The sequence below is a fragment of the Plectropomus leopardus genome, chromosome 4 (genome assembly GCF_008729295.1).
Source record: "Plectropomus leopardus isolate mb chromosome 4, YSFRI_Pleo_2.0, whole genome shotgun sequence".
Taxonomy (NCBI): Eukaryota; Metazoa; Chordata; class Actinopteri; order Perciformes; family Serranidae; genus Plectropomus; species Plectropomus leopardus.
The window spans coordinates 32,857,995-32,880,008 of NC_056466.1; the positions used below are offsets into that span (position 1 = coordinate 32,857,995).

Here is a 22,014-nt window from a genome sequence, read left to right on the forward strand (position 1 = left end):
TGTTTTTGAAATCAAATCAATTTGCTGTGTTTTCAAAGGGTTAAAGTGCTTGTAAAAAGCGTCCAAATGCAGCACAAGAAAACTGATGTCGATCTAGGTTTCAAAGGGTTAACTGAGCATCTTAGGTATCCAAAGATAACTTCACAACATTCTGAGGCCATTTCATTGTCTCTCTCATGAAACCCGACACTTTGGAGTTTGTCAAAAAACATCTCCGTCGTTAAATCCTGTGTTCCACTTTAAAAAATCTTCATAAAACTGCAAAAGAGTAACTCGTTCATCACCTAGTACCGTACATGTAAATGATGATTCAGATATAATGTAACCGCTGTCAGAAGTGCACAGTCAGCTGTATGAAAAGAAAGAAAGATGTGGTTATTATTCTAGGTTAACAGTAGTTAGGCCTACTCTAATTATATAGCCACTATTGAGAAAAGTGTGACCCAAGCACAGGCCATTTGTCCTATTAACGTCTCCAAGTGCATGAAACACTAATGCTACTTCACGACGTTCATATAACAACACTGTGGGGCTCAACCGCCTCCCTTGTTAATTTCAGTTTAGTGTATCTGTTTTGGAAGGAGAGAAAAAAATGTCCATATACAACACAGGCTGCGGCCAGTGTCCCCCAAGTCCCCCAAGGCATGTCTCAAACGGCACCCGTCCAAGTGCAAGACTTGCACTATCACCCTCAGACCAGGAACATCACCATGACTCTAGTGTCATTTTTAAGACCTCAAAGTGGAGCAGCAAATATAAAAAAAAATCAGATTTCTGTTCTTGTGTGGCTCAAAATGAAAACTGCAATCAGGTGTCCGATTAAAAACCATACCAGAAAAGAGTGAAATTAAGGACCGTCCTCTTAAAATGAGTGCTGCCTGGGCAGCAGGGTACCATTTGAGAATCTGCTCTGATCAGCTGCAACACAACAGACCCCCCTCCCACTCCCTCCCCCTCCCACTCTGTCCCTTCAGCAGACAGTGAGAGGCTGGGGCTCACTTTCCCGCCGCTGGTTTTTCTTCAGCAGCTGAATGCGGTTGTGGCAGTAGAATTTGATGGCTCTCCAGTCGCGGTGGTTGCTGACCAATAGGGGGCACTGCTGCAGGCAGCGCTCGCAGTCGGCCTTTGCCGGCACTCGCAGCTCGGTGATGTTTTGGGTCAGGTGCTCCTCCACGGCCGCACGCTCCGCCTCTGACCAGGGACGCTTCAGGACGCCTCGCTTCCCTACAGAGGAGGAGAGATGAATGATGACGACGTTTAACAGCTTCTCTCATTTGGCATGAGTGATGTGGAACCTCCAATGGACCCCATGAACACAAATCGCCAGGGCTGCCCCTTGAACGTCCAAGATTAGAATCATCAGTTGAAGACCCCATTGTCGACTGAAATTGCTTTAAGTCAAGAAGTCTCTTTATGTGTTATTGTTATTGCATGTCAGTGTGTACGAGGGCATTGGTCCCCAGATATTGCTGCAGAGTGAGTGCTCTTGACTTTCACGATACTCTTTGGTAGAGGGAGTTGTTTAAGATTCTGAGATAACTTTATCTTCTCTCTACATCTCAGACGTTGTGAATTTACAGCTCAGCAACTTAATACAACACAGTCTCAGGCTTTTCATTGATAGCTCGTGTTGGCAAACAAATTTTGTTTCACATTTCTGATGCGTTGTTAGCGCTGTTAGCTTGTTTACTATTTTACCTGATTGCTGCTGTTACACTGAACTGTCCTGCTGAGCCCATTCAAACTTTAAAACTTTATATGAAAAAAAAACATTAATCACTGAAAATTCATACTGAACAGCCAAATCTGATTGGACTAGCATAATTCGGGTACAGCCCTGCAAATCACACTATATTCTTCTCAACACATGGAACATTTGACAAGCAACTCTGAAAACTTAATTCACCTGTATCCATTGGTCAGTTTAGATGTCTGATCACCAGTAATTCTGTCACAGTCTGCAACTGCCTTGAATGATTATTGATTATTTTAACTGTATTGTTTTAATTGCTTTTAATTTGTTAGATTACTTTATTACTCTTCTTGTTGTGCACTTTTACTTTTTATGTATTTTTTTATGTATTCTTCTCAGTGTCACTGTAAAGCTAGCTCTCAATGATCCATTGAGACTAAAGAAGATCAAATGAAGGTGTAAGCTGCTGAATTTACAATAATTTAAGTTGCACTTTTCAGATTTCAGCATGTTTTGGTCAGTCGGTCCAAGGCTGTTTGTTTTGCAACAAGCGGTGCCTGAGGTTTGTTGTCACTCATTTACTGTATACAGTAGATGTGTGCTATTAACTCCATATTCAGTGGTTTTGAAGTACAAACATGAAAAATGAAAACTGTTGTTTACTGCTTGTCTTGTTCCTTTGATTTATACTATCGATGAAAAAAAGACCAACAGTTCGGAAACAAGGAGGAATCTGTCTGTATCCATTTTTTGTTGTTAGTTGCGTAACAACAGTGTTGTCACAAGTTTAAAAGCTAATTCACAAGTTCAATTTGAACAGGTTTTTTCCACACTTCATGGTTTGCAACACCCAAAGTTCAAATTAGTTTGCTCTCAGTTCTCAAGTCAGAGTCCAGAAAGCACTGATTGTCTTTAATATCACTATAAGAACTAGGGAAAACTATTTACTCTGATGTTACAATCAGAGGTGCCCCCAGAATTGTCTAGACAGCTATTCAATCAATTAAAAAAAATTACCAGCAGATTAATTGATAATAAAAATAATCATTAGTCATAATTTATTTGAAATTGAAGTCAGCGTTTATCAAAAACGGTTTCATCCATAAAGAATAATTTCCATCCTCCAGGATATCAAACTCCTTCAGGGAATCCTGACACTGACATAACATCTGCTAATCAGTCCACATCAGCTGACAAGAAGCGCCGTGGAACAGGAAGAACTTTGGAAATTCTGAACTTGCTCACACTATTTTGGTTCTGCTCTCAGCGGTGTGCATTTCTTCCAATTTGACCAGTGACCTTTGCCTGCTGGGATAAACATGTACCAGTACGCTTAGTGCTTTACCTTCAAATACTGACTTGGAGTCTGGCTGACAAAGCAAACAGCTTCAGCTGCCCATGTTCTGAATCTCGTCTCTCCTCTCTTAACTTGGATGCATAGACACTACTGCACTATGTTCTGTTATATTCTTACTTTTTTGCTTCCCTAAATACTTTTTTGGCTTCATTTTGTATATATTTTTCCTTTATCTTTAGATGCAGGTGGTTTGTTTTTTAAATGTCACGGGCACAATTGTATTCCTCTTCCTCAGTTTTGTTTACCTGAACGATTATTCATTTACTTAAAACCCAAGAAAGCAAAGATTTGGGCTGACCTGAGCCTCTCCTGCGGTTCGGGGGTGGAGGAGGTGGAGGGGCTGGCTGGGTGTTCTTGAGCTTCTTGGGTCGTCCCACTCGCCCGTTGTTCTTGCCCTTCCTGACATACAGCAGGGTGGGCGTGGGGTTCGGAGCGGGAGCAGGGGTGGGTGCCTCAGGCTTCTCCTTCACCTGCTCCCCTTCAGACTCTCCCTCTGAGTACGAGTCTGCAGAGTTTCCTGACATCACTGGAAAAGAAAGAGCACAACTTCATCCAGAGTTCATAGACATTTTTAACCAAATACATTTCCATGACTTCAAGGTAAATTTATTTACCAAACATTTTCTAAAACGACTATCGTTACTCCTTATCGGCTCTTTTTTGTCACTATACAATAGCTCTTTAAAATATAGACAAGAAAATCAAAACAGGATTGGAATATGAATATTTAAAAATAATTTAGAGACTGTTTGTTAGAAATGACAGGGGAGGGGTGGTGCAAAAAGGACGAGGCGTGTCAAATAATTCTTTAAGCACTGGGGAGGGACTTTTGCTTGACGGAGGGCTATACATTTTTAAATGGCTGTATTTTGTATTTATTTTACCGACGATTTCTTGAGAAAAAATGCCTCCCCATGCATGTTTTGGCCTTTTTTTGTAATATAGGGGATTTGTAAAGACAGAATTTAAGCAATTTTTTTTCTCTAAACATTTTGGTGTTTATGTATGTATATATTGATGATATTTTTCAAAGAAACCATGCCTTCCAATCCCATGGGCCCACCAAAATAATCAGAAATCAGAAAGAATTATGGCAAGATCACAGCCAGGTCCTGGAACAAGTCATGTGTTATTTTACTGGCTTGTGAAACAAAAATTCATGCCTTTTCCAAAACTCTCAGGCTATATTTGGTTTTGAAAACGTTTCCAGGCCTGAAAATTTCTAATAAAATTCAATGACTTTTCATGACTGTACAAACTCTGTGTATTAGTCTAATCTGTCCCTGTTCTCCTATCAAACACCTCCTCCTCCACACACACACATCCACAAAAACTGGAAGGAGGGTTGCAGTCCTTTTCCAGCCAGAGGATGTTTGACACCAGAGAAGGAGGGATGATACAGCTCGTCTTGGACAAGAGAAAAAGACATCAGTCCCATTCATTCATTCATTCAGCTCACCATCCAGCTCCAGGCAGATGTGGTTCAGGCTCATTCCTCTGAACAGCACTCCATCTCTCTCTCCACAAAGCACCACTCTGCCCACTCTGCCCATCAGGCCTGGGTCTTGGCCAATGCCGGCACAGTTCTGTGTCACATGGTACTCCCTCTCCAGGAAGTGCTCCAGCCTCTCCACGGCACTGCCTCCAGGCTGCCCGGGTTCCTCTCCTTCTCCCAGTAGCAGCAGCTGGGTCAATATAGCTACCTGGCGGCGAACCCTGGTCTGGGTCAGGGCACGCGGGTTGCGGGTACCACTCGATCGGGCCAAGCTGCGGAGGAGGTCAGTACCTCGCAGAGGTGTGGCGGGGGAGTGATAGGGCCTGGCAAAGACGTACGGGTTTGCAGGGTCTACTCCCACGTCTTGCCTTGTCTGCAGGAGGAGCTCCAGACAGGGCTCGCAGTGAGGGGGGAGGATGAGGGGCTGGACTCGTCCGCGTTTACCCTGGACCCCCACTCTGGGGAGATGAGGAAGCACCAGGCGCTCAAAGGGGGACAGTGAGGCCTCCAGTGGAGTGAGAGCTGGAGGTGCACCAGGTGGGACAGGAACAGGGCACTGGGGAGTGACGCGAGCTCGGTATTCGGCGATGGACAGCTTGGAGACCTCACACTCTCGTCGTCGATTGTACAGGATGAGGAGAGCCAGGCTGGAGTGGCAGAGAAGGCGCCAGGCCTCTGCTGACTGTAGCTGGCGAGACAGGGACAGGAAGGCTGAGTGCTGCAGCCGACGCAGGTACAGCACCAGAGAGGACAAAGACGAGAGGAGGGGCAGCATGTGGTGACGTCCCGAACCACTGAAAAAATGACAGATGTCTACAAATTACTTGATTTATTCATACTAATAGTATTAGTTCCAGTTAACTTATAACAACTTTAATGTTCAGTGTTTAAGATTCAGGGGGATTTATTGGCAGCTAGAGGTGAGGATTACAGATTGAAACCAGCTGAAACTTCTCCTTTTTAGAATTTCTTTTGGTGTTAATTGTTCAGGAAGTTTTATCCGCAGAGGTCTCTTCTTCTCCAGAACAAACAGACCAGGTGATTTTAACCACTAAAACATTGGATAAAGCAGTTTCCCATTTATAAACGGCGCTGTTAGTGTTTTTGTTGCAAATGAGCTGCTAACCACAGTGATCAACTCGAAAACACAAAAACATTAATGGCCCTATCTGGAGCCAGTGTTTGCCCATTCTGGGCTCCTGTAGAAACATGGTGATGCAACATGACAATCTCCATAAACAAAGACCACCAGCACCCTATGTAGATATTGATGGCTTATTGTAAGGTATGAAAACACAACTATTATTTTTTTTTTAGGTAACTATACACTAAAGAAAACTATATATTTAGTGTTTTCTACAGAATTTTAATGCATGTGTGGTGGCAGCTGATGAAGGACAACTATGACAATTCTTATTATTTTTTTTATGTGTGTTCCTTTGTATCAATCTGTGTCCCCTCTCTAAATTTTGAGGGTTTTGCAGATCCATGAACACAGCACAGGCAGAGCAATCCATGAGTACCACTTTCCCCAACAGCAGTTTTTGACTCATGAGGTGGACAGTTGATTTGTGAATCCTCTCAGAGCTGAAACTTTTAAACTTTTAGACCAAGCAGAATTAACAGTTAAGTTTCACTTTAAATTACATTTCATTTCACTGCTCCAGCTGTGCCCAGAGTACTTGCTTCTCTCCCACAAAGTGGTGCAAAAAATAACCGAATGGTATTTCAACAGCAATCCTAATGAATGATCCAACTCCAAAAATCAAGCATTTATTTGTAGCAGTGGATGTTTTAATCACGGCTAATAAATGAATGTTTGGAAAACCCTGAAATTCAATTTCTGCCAATATATCCCCTTAAATCCTACGGATTTAATTGCAGTGTGTTATCATACAATCTCACAATAACATTTTTTGTACAACAGCAATAGTGTTATAAGATTGAGCAGCAGGTTTTTGGGGGTGAACTTTGGGATGATTTGAGTGCATAGTTGGAAAATAAATCTGTTTTAGGCCAATAACACAATGGTAATCTATTGAGTGGCTAGTAGACTTTTGAATTCACAAGCAATGACAGGTAGACAAAGAAAGTTCAATTCCAACCATGGTTGCAACTAATGATTATTTTTAAAATTAATTTATCTGTTGATTATTTTCTTAACTAGTCTGCAACTATTTCAATAATCAAATTTTCATTTTTTAAAAGAAAAAATGGCAAACTGTTACTGGCTCCAGCATCTTAAATGTGAGAATTGTATGCTATTTTTGGTCACAGATGAAGGTAAACTAAATATCTTTGGGTTTGTGACTGTATAGACAAAATGATTAATCGATTAATCAACAATGAAATGAATCTTTAGTTGCAGCCCTTTTCTCAAATTTGCTAACAAAGCAAACAAAGTCCTCAAGTTACCTCAGCAAGTCCTTTTCCTTATCCTCTGTGCCACTCTCATCCTCCACCTCCATCACTCCATTCTCCTCCTCCTCTTCCTCTTCTTCCTCATCCTCTTCATCATCCTCTTCTTTTGGGGGCTCCATCTCTTTGGCCAACTTTCTGCTGAAGGGCTGCGGGCACACCACCTCAACATCCTCCTCCTCTTTGGGCCTCTTTACCTCCACGACCTCCACATCTTCTTCATCTACATCCTCCCCCTCGTCGTCCTCCTCCTCCGGCCTCTCTGTCTTTAGCCTCCTCATTGCTCCCTTCCTGGACTGCGAGACAGCTACAGGAGGTGGGCTCCTCTTTAGGACAGACACGGGCACTGCGTTCTGTCCTCGGGGGGGTGTCAGCACAGGGGGGGTGGAGTTTCTTCCAGAGGAGGTAGGGGATTGGTTCGCTGCAGTGAGAGTGGGCGGAGGCATGGAGAGGTCCTGGACGCCGATCTGTGAAAGATCTGAGCTGCGGCTCTGTCCCGCCGCTTGTGATGACTTTGAGTGCTGCGGGGTGTGTGTGTGAGCTGTGGTGGGGCTTTTGTTCTGTGCGTGCAGACGGGGCATTTGTGTGTAGCGCTCCACCAGCGCGGAGCACACTTCAGGCTGGTGGGCATGGTGTTTATCCAAGTGGCGGCCCAGGGAGCGGAAGTGGCGTCCACAGTGCTCACAGGTTTGGCGCATGGAGTCTATGGACACTCCTCCTCTGGGGACATTTATGTTGACGTTGCCTTTGGTGTTGGCGCCCAGCGGAGCCGGAGCTTTGAACACAGGCTTAGCTGAAGAAGAGGAGGAGGAGGATGAGCAGGGAGGGGAGGACTGCGCTGGAGGGTGGGATGAAGGAAGCGGACGGTTGTGATGAGGAATGCTAGTCGAGACTGTCGGCGGCCGCCCCGGTGGAGTCCGATGGGTGGTCTTTTTCTTTGAAGGAGTGCCACGCCGTTTTTTACGCCGGCGTGGTGCACGCCCGCGAGGGCTGGCGTTGTCTTCATCTCCAGCGTCTGAGTCACTGGCGTCAGAGTGAGAGATGGGGGAGGAGGAGGGGGAGAGGGACCAAGAGGGGGTGACGTACTCCTGCTGCTGCTGCTGCTGTTGCCGCTGCTGCTGCTGGGCTGTCAGAGAGAGAGGCTCGTCCTCCTGGATGTGAGAGACAGTGACAGGATGGGGAAAAAAAGGACATGTCACCTGCTGTCAAAAGACATTTTTTTGCTATCTATAGGACATTTAAGAGAAAAATACTTATTTTTCTTGTAACTAATCGTCTAATAAGTTTTCTTTTTAAAATCATTTTATTTACAGAGATTTTTCAGTTTATCTGACAAGACGTTAACATAAGATATAATCTCAAAGTACATATATAAAGAGAAATGTAAAGAGACATGGAAGGAAGAAAAAGAAAAAAAACAGAAAATGACAAAACAAAATGTGCGCATCTTGGTGCATTTTAACACATATAGGCCAGACCACTTGTGGAGGTATGAATTTAAAGTTTCAGGCCAGGAAGCTTATTCACATAGTTTATCTACTAATCCCAGGTTTTGTAAAATCTCTTTATGGAGCCGTTTAGAGTGCTTGTTTTTTTCAGGTTGATGTTCTGCATCACATCTTCGATCCATTGGTCGTGTGATGTAGAGGTTATATCCTTCCATTTAAATAGAATTGAGCGTCTAGCTAATAGGAAGGAAAAGACAATGACCTTCTGTAAGTGAGCAGGGATACTGGAATTATCTGGAATTGAGAGGGTGCCAAAAATAGCTATCAAAGGAGGAGGCATAATATTACAGAGATGGTTTCAAAAAAGGATAATCAGAAGGGGGCGACCTTTAAAGAAGACCAAAACATATGGCAGATGGTTGCCGGGGTCTGTCACATACAGGGCGTATGTTTGGTGATCGTCTTGCAAGTTTAGCTTTCAAAAGTGTAGCCAATGAAACACTTAAAACTGTATTGAGGCGTGTCTTGATAAATGACCTTTTCAGGACAACAGAAACCTCTCATAGTGATCACGGTTACAGTGATCAGCTGCTTATATAGATCAAAAAGCTTGAGACAAAATCAGTCCTATACAAATTCTGTTTAAATAGAGGACCCCAGTAATGAGTCCTAAAACCTGTGAGCATTTTAGCACTCCCTATTCCCTCGTCTCAAAGTCAATGGGTTTTTTGTTAGCGTTGTAGTGGTAGCATAGCGACCGTACTGTAGTTAGTTTATGGCTTGATAATAGCTTTTTACTTCTGGGGATAACATTTAGACTTCAAAAATCCCAAAAGTGGTGTTCATCAGTGAAGATTACCTTGCTGAACAAAATGTGTAAGTATCATAAACGTTTGTTTGCCTCAGGGATTATTTTCTGAAATTATCAAAAATCCAATGAAAGAATCTCATAGGCTTTTTGACGAGGGAACCAGGACGATGCTAACTTCCTGGTCAGCCTACAGAAAAATGTCACATATAAAACCTACGATAAATCTTTTGGAGGGTTGTTTTACTTTAAAATAGCATTTCTCAACAGCGGCAGCACTGACCCCCAGGGAGCTTAAAGAGAACACCGGGGAGCGCTGAAAGCAATATTTTTAAAAGGAGGGGCAATGAGGTGTTCTCTGGGATATTTGGATGTTTCTGCTTTTCTGTGCCAGTGCACAATTTCAAAATTTTATCATTAAACTTGCTTTTACCACCATCATCTGAAGCTAATTTTCAGCAAACTGGACATTTTTATCTTGTATGTGTGTGCTCTTTTCATTGTTTCCCCTCTCCAAACACAGTGCAGGTGGCTCTTGTCATGAGTTTTAATAATAATAATAACAATAATAATAATAATAATTTAAAAAAATAATAATAATAAATAACAAAATTGTATATGTATACGTCAACAGCACTCCAAATGAACAGTCCAGCTGCAAAACTAGAAAATCTACACATGGCAGCCGATGTAAAATCATAGAGGGTTGCAACAAAACTAAACAAAACTCACAAAAACCCTGCTGCACTTTGTAATAAACAACGACACCAAAAATAAGTTTGAATGTTAAATTTCTAACTGTTACATTTGCCTAACACTCAAAGATAATTTCTTAAGCCACGTCAGTCTTCTTTGAGCGAGAGTGAGTTGAATTCAAATAGTCTACAGTTGTGTTTCTCTGTTTAATAAGGAAAATAGGAGTGAAAATATTAATTTTCTTAACATTTTGTGGGTTTGTTTTGTGTATTTTTCAGTCTGAAAGTAGTAGTAGTAAAGAAAGTAAAGTAGTAGTAAGTAGCGCACTCGCCACCGGGGTGGTGGTTGTGGGGGGTTGTTAGTACCGCACGCTTTTACCGTCACATACTGTAGACCCTGGTGAAATGTCATGAAGGCATGAAGGTATGAAATATTACATACCACCGAAGCCTGAAGTATGAGACCATAAGGCTCAATATCTGGAGAGCAAAACCCACCAGACGCCCAGAGGTGCTTTCTCTAAACAACAGTGGTCCCTAACCACTTGGATGTTTAAACTAACTACCCACCAATTCACCATCGTTTCCACCTCCACCACAGTGCAGCCTGAACATCGTTACTGACATTACTGCTCGGATGCGATAAACTTTCACTAGTCTAATCAGATGCACAGTCAGGAGAGTCGTTACATTTTAAAGCAATAAGCAAAAGGTGGGCAAGAGAATCAACAGTGAATAGTCTGCACGCAAGTGATAAATGATTGCTGCTCTGTTTCCCAACCGGACCCTTAAGTGTGTGACAGGAGGCCAACTTACAGCAGAGGGCTCAATGAAGCTAAGCAATTCATGTTTCTTATGTGGTTTTACTTTTAAAAGACATAAACCCGATGACATCTTGTATCATTAATACACATAATAAAACAATTATCCAGAGCAGGGGGTGGAAGACTTGATGATAATGATTATATTGAGTCCAATGTCAGTGTTGTCCACCCACATCCAGACAGGTGGCATCCTGCAGGCACAGCAGCGCATCACAACAGCATCTACATTCCCCCACTAATGTTCTGTTTGTATTGTACAGAGTCAGTGCTGTTTTTCACAGTGATGTTTGGCAGAAACGCATCACAGAGCAGAAATAAGTATCAGATGCCATGCATGTATTCAAAATACTCTCTGATACAGTGACGGTTCAGGCCATCTTTTTTTTCTAAGCAAAAATACTTTACATTTCTTTAACAATACAGTTTTGGGAGAGTGACAATCACAGAATTTAGATTCTAGTCAAGATTAAAAAGTTTCCAAAGAAACAAAATAGGTTAGCTTGACTTTTGGGGGAACTTGCATCTTAAACATGAACTAGATTATGTTTGGGGGGCAGCAGAAACCATATAAAAGATAGTGTTATCAACTTTTTGAGTTAATATGGTGACCTAGTTAGCACACAGTTGCCTGTTGACTCATCCAGCAGCTGCAGAGCAACAATGTTATTTTTTTTGAAGTCGTGTTTTATCTACCTGGACCTGTAAGTCCGACATTCACTCTCTTTTAGGTCCATGTTTGGGTCCTAATGGAAATATCTATCTTTTAAGTTTCTATAAATGCTCCACTAGCTTGTCTCTTATTCAGTAGTGAGCAGGTAGTGTACAGTGGGTAGATGGTATTTGGTAATCGGTGCCCATTGTCTTGTCACTTCTTAAAATAATAAAATTGATGTTTTGTCAGTCTGACTGTGGGTGTTTTAGTTGAAATGTGGCATTTTTCTCTTACCTTTTTGATATTGTTGTTATTCTCGGAGTCAGAGTTACACTCGTGTTGCGCTGGAGACACAGTGCCACGGAAACCCTGTGGGACATTAAGCAGTCACATTAAAACAGCCAGCACACTCCTCATTAATGTCTGCCATCACAATCAGACTGAGCTGTCACTCAGGAAGCAGGAGGACACCCCTCCACAGTTGGTCATAAGCACAGAGGTTGATTAGGACTCCAAATCTCCCACTAAGGAGCCAAACTGGAGAAGTGAGCAGAGCTTGCAAACATAGTCAACTTCTTATGAGCGATAAACATGGGACTTATCAACTCGACTCGGATAAAGACAGAAATGAAAACCTAAAACAATCAGTTTTGGACTTAATTTCAGTCAAATTGAATTTGGCTTTGAAGGAACTGTGAGCAACCTAGTCTCACCTAAACCTGTAATGTCAATTTCTCAATTTTGTCAATTTAATTTCCTTCAACGGATTCTGGTATCATCATTTTGTTGAGTAAATTGATCCGATCTAATGAGATCCCTTAAAGGAACAGATGTCATGTAATAACCATGGTTACTGTTGCTAAAGCACTATAGGTAGAGAGAGAACTGGAGCTCAGCCATCACCATGGTAACCCCATGTCTTGCTTAGCTTTGTGTGTGTAGCATGAATGTGTGTGCGTGGCGGGTAGTGTAAATGTGTGTGTATGTGTGTGCATGTGCGCATGACAGACAGTGAGTGTGTAAAGCTGATCAGCAGTGTGTGAATACACATATGGTTTCCTATCTGAAGTCATCAGAGATATGCACAGTGTGTAAAATGTATTTCTACACTTATGAGGACCAAGCAGCGGAGGACAGACAGATGCAGAAAAGTCAAAATAAATAATTCACGTTCGGGATTAGACATTTAAAATATTTAGAGTTGATCTCAAAATTAGGTTTCGCATCTGGTTAGATTTAAGGTGAGACAAAATAAACTATAATCAGACAGCGAAGCGATGGCAGGCATGAGCAGTCCTGTGTATCCATTGTGTTCTGGTCTATTGAAGCGTCCGGGGTCTATTTTCTTTTTTTACAACTAATTTCCTTCTGAGTGACTGTTGAAAGTCAACCTAAAATGGTGAATCCTGCATGTAGCCCTTGTTATTCATTTTCAACACCAAATTTTCATGTCAATTTTTTACATCGCTTAAAATATTTTCTGCTTTTTTCCATCTTTTCTGTGTAGCTGCACTGAAAACATCTTATCTTATACTGATCTTATGATTTACCAGCAACACCAACAAAATGCAAGACACATCACCAAATAGCAAGTTTCATTGTGTAAAATATACATTTTTTAGGGGGTTAATTAACTCTTTGAAACCTGGATCGACATTACATTATTTATGCTGCATTCAAATGCTTTTACAAGTATTAAAACCTTTGAACTGCGAGCAAATTGGTGTGCTTTCTATTCAACACATGGGAAAAACGCATTGAGTAACTTTGCAAAAATGTTCTGCAAAATGCAGGAAACAGGAAGTTTTAGGAAATTAATTCTTTTAAAAAAGTTGGGGGAAAAAAGTCCAAAAAAAACATATTTTTAATTCTCATTACTGTATATTAAAACATATTTTACAAAATAATTCAAATTTTTTAAAGCATTTTTCAGGTAGTTTCCCTTTTTTGTATATTTGTTTTTTTCTTTCTGTCTTTCTTTTTGGAGAATTTTTGGGTAATTTAGTATTAATTAGGAAAACATTTTTGCTAATCTTAGTTCATTTCTTTGTTAGTTGCTCATTGCCTTCTTTCCATGTTTTTGAAATCCAGTCAAATTTCTCAAATTTCAAAGGTTTAAAAAAGAGGGAATACATTTCTTTAAAATAAGTCACAGGGGTGATAGTGGAGACATATGTGTGTAGTATTATGATCTTTCTTTAAATGCACTGACCAGGTTCTCTCCCCACTCTGTCAGGCTGTAGTCCACGGTGATCTCCTCCCCCTTGGTGATGTCTCGGATGGCGATAACGACCAGCCGCACCTGGCTGCCACAGTGAACTTCTCGGATGCGGCAGTTGGGGGAGGGTGGGAATGAGCTAGCTGTCGGCGCTGGAGCAGAGGCTGTCGGGGCAGCCGGAGCTGTGGACGCGGGGGTCAGAGACGGGGCCTGAGCTGAAGCGGCCGTGGCCGGAGCGGGAGCAGGGAGCGGTGTTGGGGTTGGGGCTGAGGAAGCAGGAGGAGCTGGAGCTGGGGTAGAGGCTGAGCAGGAGCTGGTCTTGGATCCGGTGGAGACTTTTTCAGGAGCTTGCGTTGACGGACTACTGGTAGGTGAAGGAGGTGGAGGACTGAAAGTTAAATTCGCTACATTCATCACACAATATTTGGGGTTGTTTTTATGGTAGAAACACATACTGCAAATTTGTTATGCATTTTTTAAAATAATTTAAAGGTATATTATGCAGGATTGTCCTTAAAAACAATGTATAGACTCATAAAAGTAATGTCAATCCATCATCACTCGTGACCCAATAGAAAGGTGTCGCGCTGTGTTTTTCTGTGGAGACCCTGCCCGCCACCTGGATTTTCTTATTTTATTTGTTTATTTTGCTGTGCGCAGGACGTTTATAAGCCTGCAACCACCTGCCGATTAAAGCACACAGCGAAGGTCAGGCCTTTATCTAAAGGTAGCGACTAGGTACAAGACCGTTAGGAGCACGGACCTTAAGGCCCAGACACACTGAGCCAATGGCAACATTGGGCCATTGGTGAGTGCCTGTCGTCCTAGTCGCTGTGGTATGTCCTGCACTGTCGGCCCTTGTCATCCTATGTTAGCCGCATTTTTCAGCCAATTCAGCATGTTGCGTGCGATGGTGGACCTTACTGGTGACTGAAATCATTTTGATTGGCAGTTAAGCTCAGTGACCGAGAAGAGAAACAGAAGTTTTGCACTTAACAGTATGAATGTAAGAGTTTTGTCTACACAGTGTATTTTAGACTTGTTATGGGAGCTGAGCTGGAAATTCCAAGATGAAACAAAAACACACAATCTTGCCAAAATTTATGCCATATGCATGAACACAGTCAAAATAATCAAAAACTGAAGAATAAAAAGTGCGTAAAATGCATCAAACAGTCCCTAGGGGTTAAACAATTAGTTAATTGACAAAAAGTTAATCTACAACAATTTTCACATTTAGTTGTTGAAGTCATTATCAAGCAAAAGGCCAAACATTTACTGATTCCTTTTCTTTTTTTTTTTTTTTAAATGGGAACGTTTGTTGCTTTTTTTTAATGTAATTCTAAATTGAAAATATCAGATTTTGTATTTGTTAATTTCACACTAGATTCTGGGAAACTATGATGGGCTTTTTTCCAGTATTTTCTGTCATTTTGTCTAAAAACAAAACAAGAAAATCCAAATAATCAGTTATGCAGAAAAATAATCAAATTAAATGATAATGAAAATGATCATTAAATGCAGTACTATTGTTTTTTGTTTTGTTTTGTCGTATTCTTATTTATTTATTTAATTGTAAGTACACACTGTATGTAAAGGGATCATATGTCAGATATGGAGCTAAGGGTTGTTACAGGTTCTACAATCCAGCTTTGCTCTTGTGTCTCCTCCATGATTTGGCCATGTGTCATAAATTACTGTACTACAGTTTTGTCAGTCAAGGTGCACAAGAGGGAATTGATTATAATTTTGATGTCTTGTCATTATATTAGCATTCTTTTAGCCGCAGGGTTCATTTCTTTGCTTTTAGGATCCACTACAGCTGAATGAGTGTAAAACAAATAGTAAAAATCCACACACTGAAGCTGATGCCAGTGCTTCAGGGCAGTGATTCTCAATCCCTGTCCTCAGAGTGCTGCTGATTTTCAATCCTACTGGCTAGTCAACTGCATTCTTCTAACATCTCAGGTATAAATCAGCCTGACTGTATGGCTAAAATGAAAACCTACAGGGTTGATGAGTCCTGAGGACCAAGATTCAGAAGTGCTGCTCTCAGACAAAGCTGTCCTCAAGTGCTGAGTTAAGATCAGCAGCCATTCAGTGTTTTCAAATCTAAAAGCTGAGCAAGAGGGACTACTTAACCATTTTTTCACCTATTTTTTACACACTATCTGTGCAAAATCTTGAGCATAACAGCGAAATAGAAAAAGAAAAAGATAGATGTGTGTATGTATACATATAAGTATGTGCTACTCACAGCAATGATGAAAATGCACACTCACCAGCTGTGAGGAGCAGGCTCTGTGTTGAAGAAAGGCCCGTCCAGTGTGGGACGTTTATTCTCTGCTGCTTCTTTACGATCACCTGCGAGCACAGCAACAGTCAGTATAAAAGGATTACATACAAGTATGCAGGGACACACACACACATCCACACACACTTATGCGCACACACACACACACACACACACACACAGGTCATCACCTCATCTCCTGGAGCGCATGCGCACACACACACACACACACACACACACACACACACACACACACACACACACACACAGGTGCACATCACAGCACATACATAGGCAAGCACACACACACACACACAACACACACACACACACACACAGACACACACACACAGGTGCACAGCACATACATAGGCAAGCACATGCACATGCACACACTCACACACACACACACACACGCACACACACACACATGCGCAAAAGTAGGTCACACTCACTTCCACATGCTCCACCCCCATACCAATCACACAGACACACGGACAGATGATGCACGCACACGCAGACACACACACACATGTACACACGCGCGCACGCGCGCACACACACACACACACACACACACAGTTGATGGCAGTGAGAATATGGCGTGCAGATATCAGACTCACAAACACACACCTGGGCTGAAGCTGTGTTCAGGCACGCTCTCTTCCTCAGTGTGTGTAACAAAGACTTTGACGGGTGTCCCTTTCCTTTTCCTTCCACAGCCGCGCCTGCAGAGAATACACACACACACACACACACACACACAACACACACACACACACACACACACACACACACCGCACACAATTATCATTTAATCAATCGACCTACTGGCCAAACTTCAATCAGGTCAGAGAGTAATCAATAAGCTGATGGCCACCTAATGGATCAATGCAAACTGCATTTAGCCCTCCCATATGAGCAAACAAAAAAACCCACAGAAACAAAGACACAGCAACCAGACAACGACTTTAACTGTTCTTCACCGTGTGTGTGTCTGGAACATCTAGCACACAGTGTGTTAGATTCACATGATCTGCACGGATTGAACAGGAAGCAATTAGTTCAGTCCGAGCCCTCTTGAACATACTGATTTTGAAACTTTTTTCATCTGTCCTCACTGCACACCAAGTTAACGATAAGGTAAAAAGAGCTCAAGGCAAAGAACACTTGAATGTTCATAAAATGTCTGAGAATTCTTTAATTGAGAGGCTAAAACACCCTCAGCAATTAGAAACAACCTCTCTTGCATTTCAAACCTATTCACATTAATTTCACTCAGCTGTCAACTACGTGAATGTGAATACTGTCCCCTGTGGACCACCGTAGGACAAATCTTTCCAGTGCATTCTTAACCCTAAGCAATTAATTCACTTTTCAATATTGAAGCAACTATGGGGGCAGGAAAAAATGTTGTCACCACCAAGCGCCAACCTCAGAGGCTGCAAGACAAAGCAATTGTGGAAGTGCCAAAAACTGCAGTTCCTCTAATGGCCACTTGAGGCTGGCTCCAAGAGCAAGTTAATCCACCTAGCCATCCAGTTCAAACATTTGGAAGTCTAAAAGAGCTGCAAGATTACATTTTTTAGACTGCCATTCAAGCTTGTGAAGTCTAGACCAAAAGTCAGTCACTCCACCAGTCAAAGTTACCCACTCGGATACACTCGGCCACAGTAAATCTCTAGTGTGCATGCCTCATTGGCATGTAGTTCCGGAAATGCACCAATGAGCAGCTCTCACAGGAATGAACGGGACCCCACCTTCATGGCTGTATCCAGACTTTCATTATACATCCATGTTAGACCCAGATGTTAACATTCCTAAGTTTACAGCAGAAATAAAGATTATAATAGCCTGGTACACCCCCCCCCCCCCCCCCCCCCAAAAAAAAACTTGGTTTTCTATCACATCTATCTGCCCTTGATGTAGGTCAGACAGATATGATTGGGGGAGGAGAGGTGACAAAACGCAACAAAGGGACTTGTACCCGAGCTGCTGCTATGGAGTCATGGCAAAAATACATGGAACACGGGCACAGCGTGACATATCTGCTGAAACATGCCTATAGCAGAGCGCGTCCATTATAATTAACTGAAGCTGCAACTGTGACGGCGTGGCCCTTATCAAATTTTTTTAAACTGCAGGTCAGTTTTTTTCTTTGCGAGCAGCTTTGCGGCCCTCCAACAGGTAAAAGTTACATTCAATTGTGCAAAAAATAATTACAATCTGTTACAAAAAATGCAAATGAATACCTCATTGTACCAGAGGCGATGCAATACAGCAGAGCAACTGTGTCTTTTTAAATTTCACATTAAAATCAATCACTTAGTTCAATGCATCCTGTAGTTATACAATCCAGCTAATTAATTTAGTCCCAGTTACTATAGCATATATGTTCCAAACCTTGTATAACCAACTGCATTATCACTTAGCAAAGCTCAATAAACAAAGTGAAGTTGGCAGCGACCACATGCTACAAAAATGGAGTTTGTGTTATAGACAAAACCCCGCTGCGCCTGCCTATGCTGTGCTTTGCATCCCTGCCCCGTGTTTTTTGTCTGTAAGCCTGCAAGGGGCACATGCTGTACCAACTGAGTTTTACTGGGGCAGTTTAATACAAATAATCTGTTTAATTTTATTTTTATTTTATAAAGGCTGAAGGCCCAGACACACCAAATTGACATCAGAGAGCTAGCAGTGACAAAAGCCCCCTGCTGCGATGCCTTGTGTCGCCTGTGTCTTGGCCAAAAAGTTCACATGAGCACACAGCAAGACTACAGCTAACAGCCAAAGAGCATGTATGTGCTGCGCCTGCGTGAGAGGAAATAACTCTCCATAGCACAAGACAGAGGCCATCTATAATTGTCATTCAAAAAAAGGTAACCCAGAAGATTGTCTTGGTGTTTGCTAGCCAGTTAGCACATTAATGACGCAATCCAACATTGAAAGAACAAAGTGTGGGAGTGCAGGAATGACGAGAAAAAGAGACTGCATCGACTGAGTCCATTTACTCTCACTTCAAAACAGCAACAACACAAGCTCAGAACAAACTCACAGTGAACAAGCCGGTAAGACTAAGTTGCGACAACAACAACCCTAAGACTCCATTTCCCAGAATCCCCTTCCCTCAACTCTGCACTCTGCTTTTTAAAGGAGCAGCAGTCTCTGGTGAATGTCTCTATAACGTCTCTATAATGTGTTTATTCAAAAGTATATTTATCGTGCATCAGTGAACAATGAAACAAACCATCAGGAGAAATTTCTGTTTCAAGAGCTAAGCGGATGAAGAAAAGCAACCTTTGACTTCAGCCCTTTGTTTACTTCCGCACTTCCATTTCTCTTCCCATGCAGTGAGCTGAACTGCCAATCAGAGTGATTTTATTTACTGGCAGGCTCATGCACTGCCACTGATTGAACAAACTGAATGGCTCCAAAAACTAGTGCGGACAAGGGCCAATGGTGCAGGAAACAATGCAGCGAATATGGTGACGGATGCTCACCGACAGCCCAACACTGACCGACAGCTTACTGTTTGATGCGCCAGTGCCTTTAACATTACTAATACGGACATGGTCACTTTGAGTGACAACTGTTTGCAAAGGATCACCACAGTCTGTGAGTAAGATCCACGCTGCTCCTCACTTCTCCACAGCTCCACCCCCACATCCAAATACAGTCACTTCTGGCCAAAAAAAATCTAAGATGGCATGGCAAAAAAATTATGAACTCTAGTCCACAAACCAGATGTTGATGTCATTATTTAAAAAACAAAACAACCACTATCATAATAATTAATAATTAATAATTAATAATAATTTTAAAAAAAATTATTTTTGATATTAGTGCTAATAAGCATTCCGGTGCTGATATGAAACTATACTTTTTTCCAATATAAACTATCTCTACAAAGCATTTTTTTTCACAATTAGGAAGATACATTTCTCAGATGTTATTGAGCAGCCGTAGCGAAACACAAAACATTTATTCCAACTGACCTCTGATTTGCCAATTTCTAATGCCCCTTAGTTACAAAATAACATCCAATGAAAAAGACAAAAAAAAAAAATAAAAACAATCATGTTTCACAAATTAACAGTTACAGCAGTGGTACGATTGATTTTTGAGGCTTTTTTGGGCCATATCAGCAAGCTGAATCCACACTGATGTGAAAATGTAAACAGTGAGCTCTGAATAATGACTGCACAGACCACAGTAAGATCCCGCGATCTAGTAAGTGTTCATACTTGAGTGCTCTGACCCCTGGATCACCACTAAGGAGTGTGCCATTACTCCAGAGAGCTCAAACGCAGCCACCTGTGTGAGCCCAGAATGGCCAGGCGAGATTATCTTCTTCAGACTAAATCCATGCCAAAACCGCCACACTCACAGAGCCAAACTGATCCCGCCTCTGCCGATTCGGGGCTTGTTCTGTTACCGCAGATCTCAATATTGTTTTCCGTCAGTCTATTTTTTACTCGCATGACATTGGAGGCTCTTAAAAGTAGGCCATAGAAGATCGTGCTTTGGATTTTGAGGTGTTCATTACTGTGTGTGTGTGTGTGTGTGTGTGTGTGTGTGTGTGTGTGTGTGTGTGTCTGTGTGTGTGTGTGTGCAGACACAAGAGGAAAAAAAAGAAAAACACAGAGGAGAGAAAGAAAGGCAAGAAGAAAAACAGGATAGCAAACGAAAAAAGTGAAGCAGCAGAAAACAGACGGAGGGAGAAAAATAGGAAAAGGGAGCGAAAGAGAAAAAAAGACAGACAGAGTGAGAACAGAGAGAGGGAGAGATACTCATTCAGCAGAGATATCAACCAGACCCACTGTCTTTGTATTGATCCACTCCACTCTCATCTGGACTCGTGATACTTTGCGCGCATGTCTGTGTGTGTGTGTGTGTCTTGGTGCACAAGAAGAGTGTGCAGCTGCATCTGTGCTCACATACGAACAGATTTTTATCCCCGAAACAACCACACAAATCTTGGCTTCGAAAATATAATCAAAAACCAAACACGATCATTATCAAGAAATCATGGGAAAGCTTACGCAATCAAGCGTGAGAAAAAAGACCGGCTTTGAAACATTGCAGTGCTGTAGCTGACAACACAAATCACATGCAGACCACACAATTTGCTTAAAAATCTGAAAAAAACATTCACTCCACTAAGAATCAGTGCTCTGTAACATTAGTTAATGATACATTTGTTTCTCTTAATGTTAAAACATTCACCTCAATCAACTGGAGGGTTTCTCCATATCACTGCACTAAACTGTGGTATTTTACATATCACAACACTGCAAACATCACATTAATAAACCTCCATGATAACACATTGATAATATCCTCTGTGGCAACCAGCATCTCTCAACAACAAACACTCACTTTGTCAAAACACGCTGCTGTGTTTGGTGAAAATGTTTCATTTCTGTAAGGCAAAATCTGTCAAGTTTGAAATCTGTATACCCAAAGGCAGGGCTTGTAAAGATATTGATAAAACAATAGTTAATCTACATGGAAACATAATCAAGTTGGTTAGATACAAGATTGGCAAAATTCCCTTATCTCTGTGTTCCCTAACTTGCTTTCTGCAGAGCTTTCAACCACCATTCATTCACATACTTAAATGTGATGACACCTAAGCAAACTCCACTACAACACTTCACTGCTCCATGATTAAGACCACGGGGAGCGGTTGAAATGCTGAAATGAAATTGTAATTAAACTTTGAACTACAATTTTTTCTAGCAAATCAAGCTTGTGTGCAAGGCAATGAGCTGTCTGTCACCACTGTACATTATTTCAAACTTAACTTAGCACACATGTAAAAAAAAAGGCTTGGAATCAATCATTTAGATAATTTAAAGATTTAAAGACTGAACACTATCAGCTGATGATCCCCTTTTTGACTGCCATCAGCCTATCAATAAAAAAAAAAACCTTCACCCATGCCAATGGCCGATAAGTTTCTGTTATCACATCTATTTTGTGCAGACTATAAAACTGGACTCAAAACAAATGGTGTCCTGTCGTCCCAGGGGACAATATAAAACATGTTTGGGATGATATTCCTAGGGACACCTTCGGAATGAAAGGACACGTTAAACTCGCTATCAACA

The 22,014-nt window shown here is 41.7% G+C and overlaps 1 protein-coding gene across 3 annotated transcripts in view; it reads right to left on the bottom strand.

Annotated features, from left to right (window-relative positions):
- Positions 1–51: 51 nt before the first annotated feature.
- Positions 52–22,014, bottom strand: part of si:dkey-117m1.4 (nucleolar protein dao-5) — a 27,302-nt gene continuing 5,339 nt past the window's right edge. Inside the window, exons 2-9 of one of the 3 annotated variants that reach the window (XM_042485570.1) lie at positions 16,535–16,629; positions 15,891–15,972; positions 13,603–13,969; positions 11,685–11,759; positions 6,961–8,114; positions 4,510–5,339; positions 3,349–3,576; positions 52–1,224 (exon numbers count right to left, since the gene is read on the bottom strand). In XM_042485570.1, coding sequence (XP_042341504.1) covers positions 971–1,224; positions 3,349–3,576; positions 4,510–5,339; positions 6,961–8,114; positions 11,685–11,759; positions 13,603–13,969; positions 15,891–15,972; positions 16,535–16,629 — 3,085 coding nt within the window. In that variant the 3' untranslated portion in view covers positions 52–970. Of the gene's footprint in view, positions 1,225–3,348; positions 3,577–4,509; positions 5,340–6,960; positions 8,115–11,684; positions 11,760–13,602; positions 13,997–15,890; positions 15,973–16,534; positions 16,630–22,014 lie in introns of all 3 variants that reach the window. The other 2 variants (XM_042485569.1, XM_042485568.1) reach the window with 2 other exon arrangements.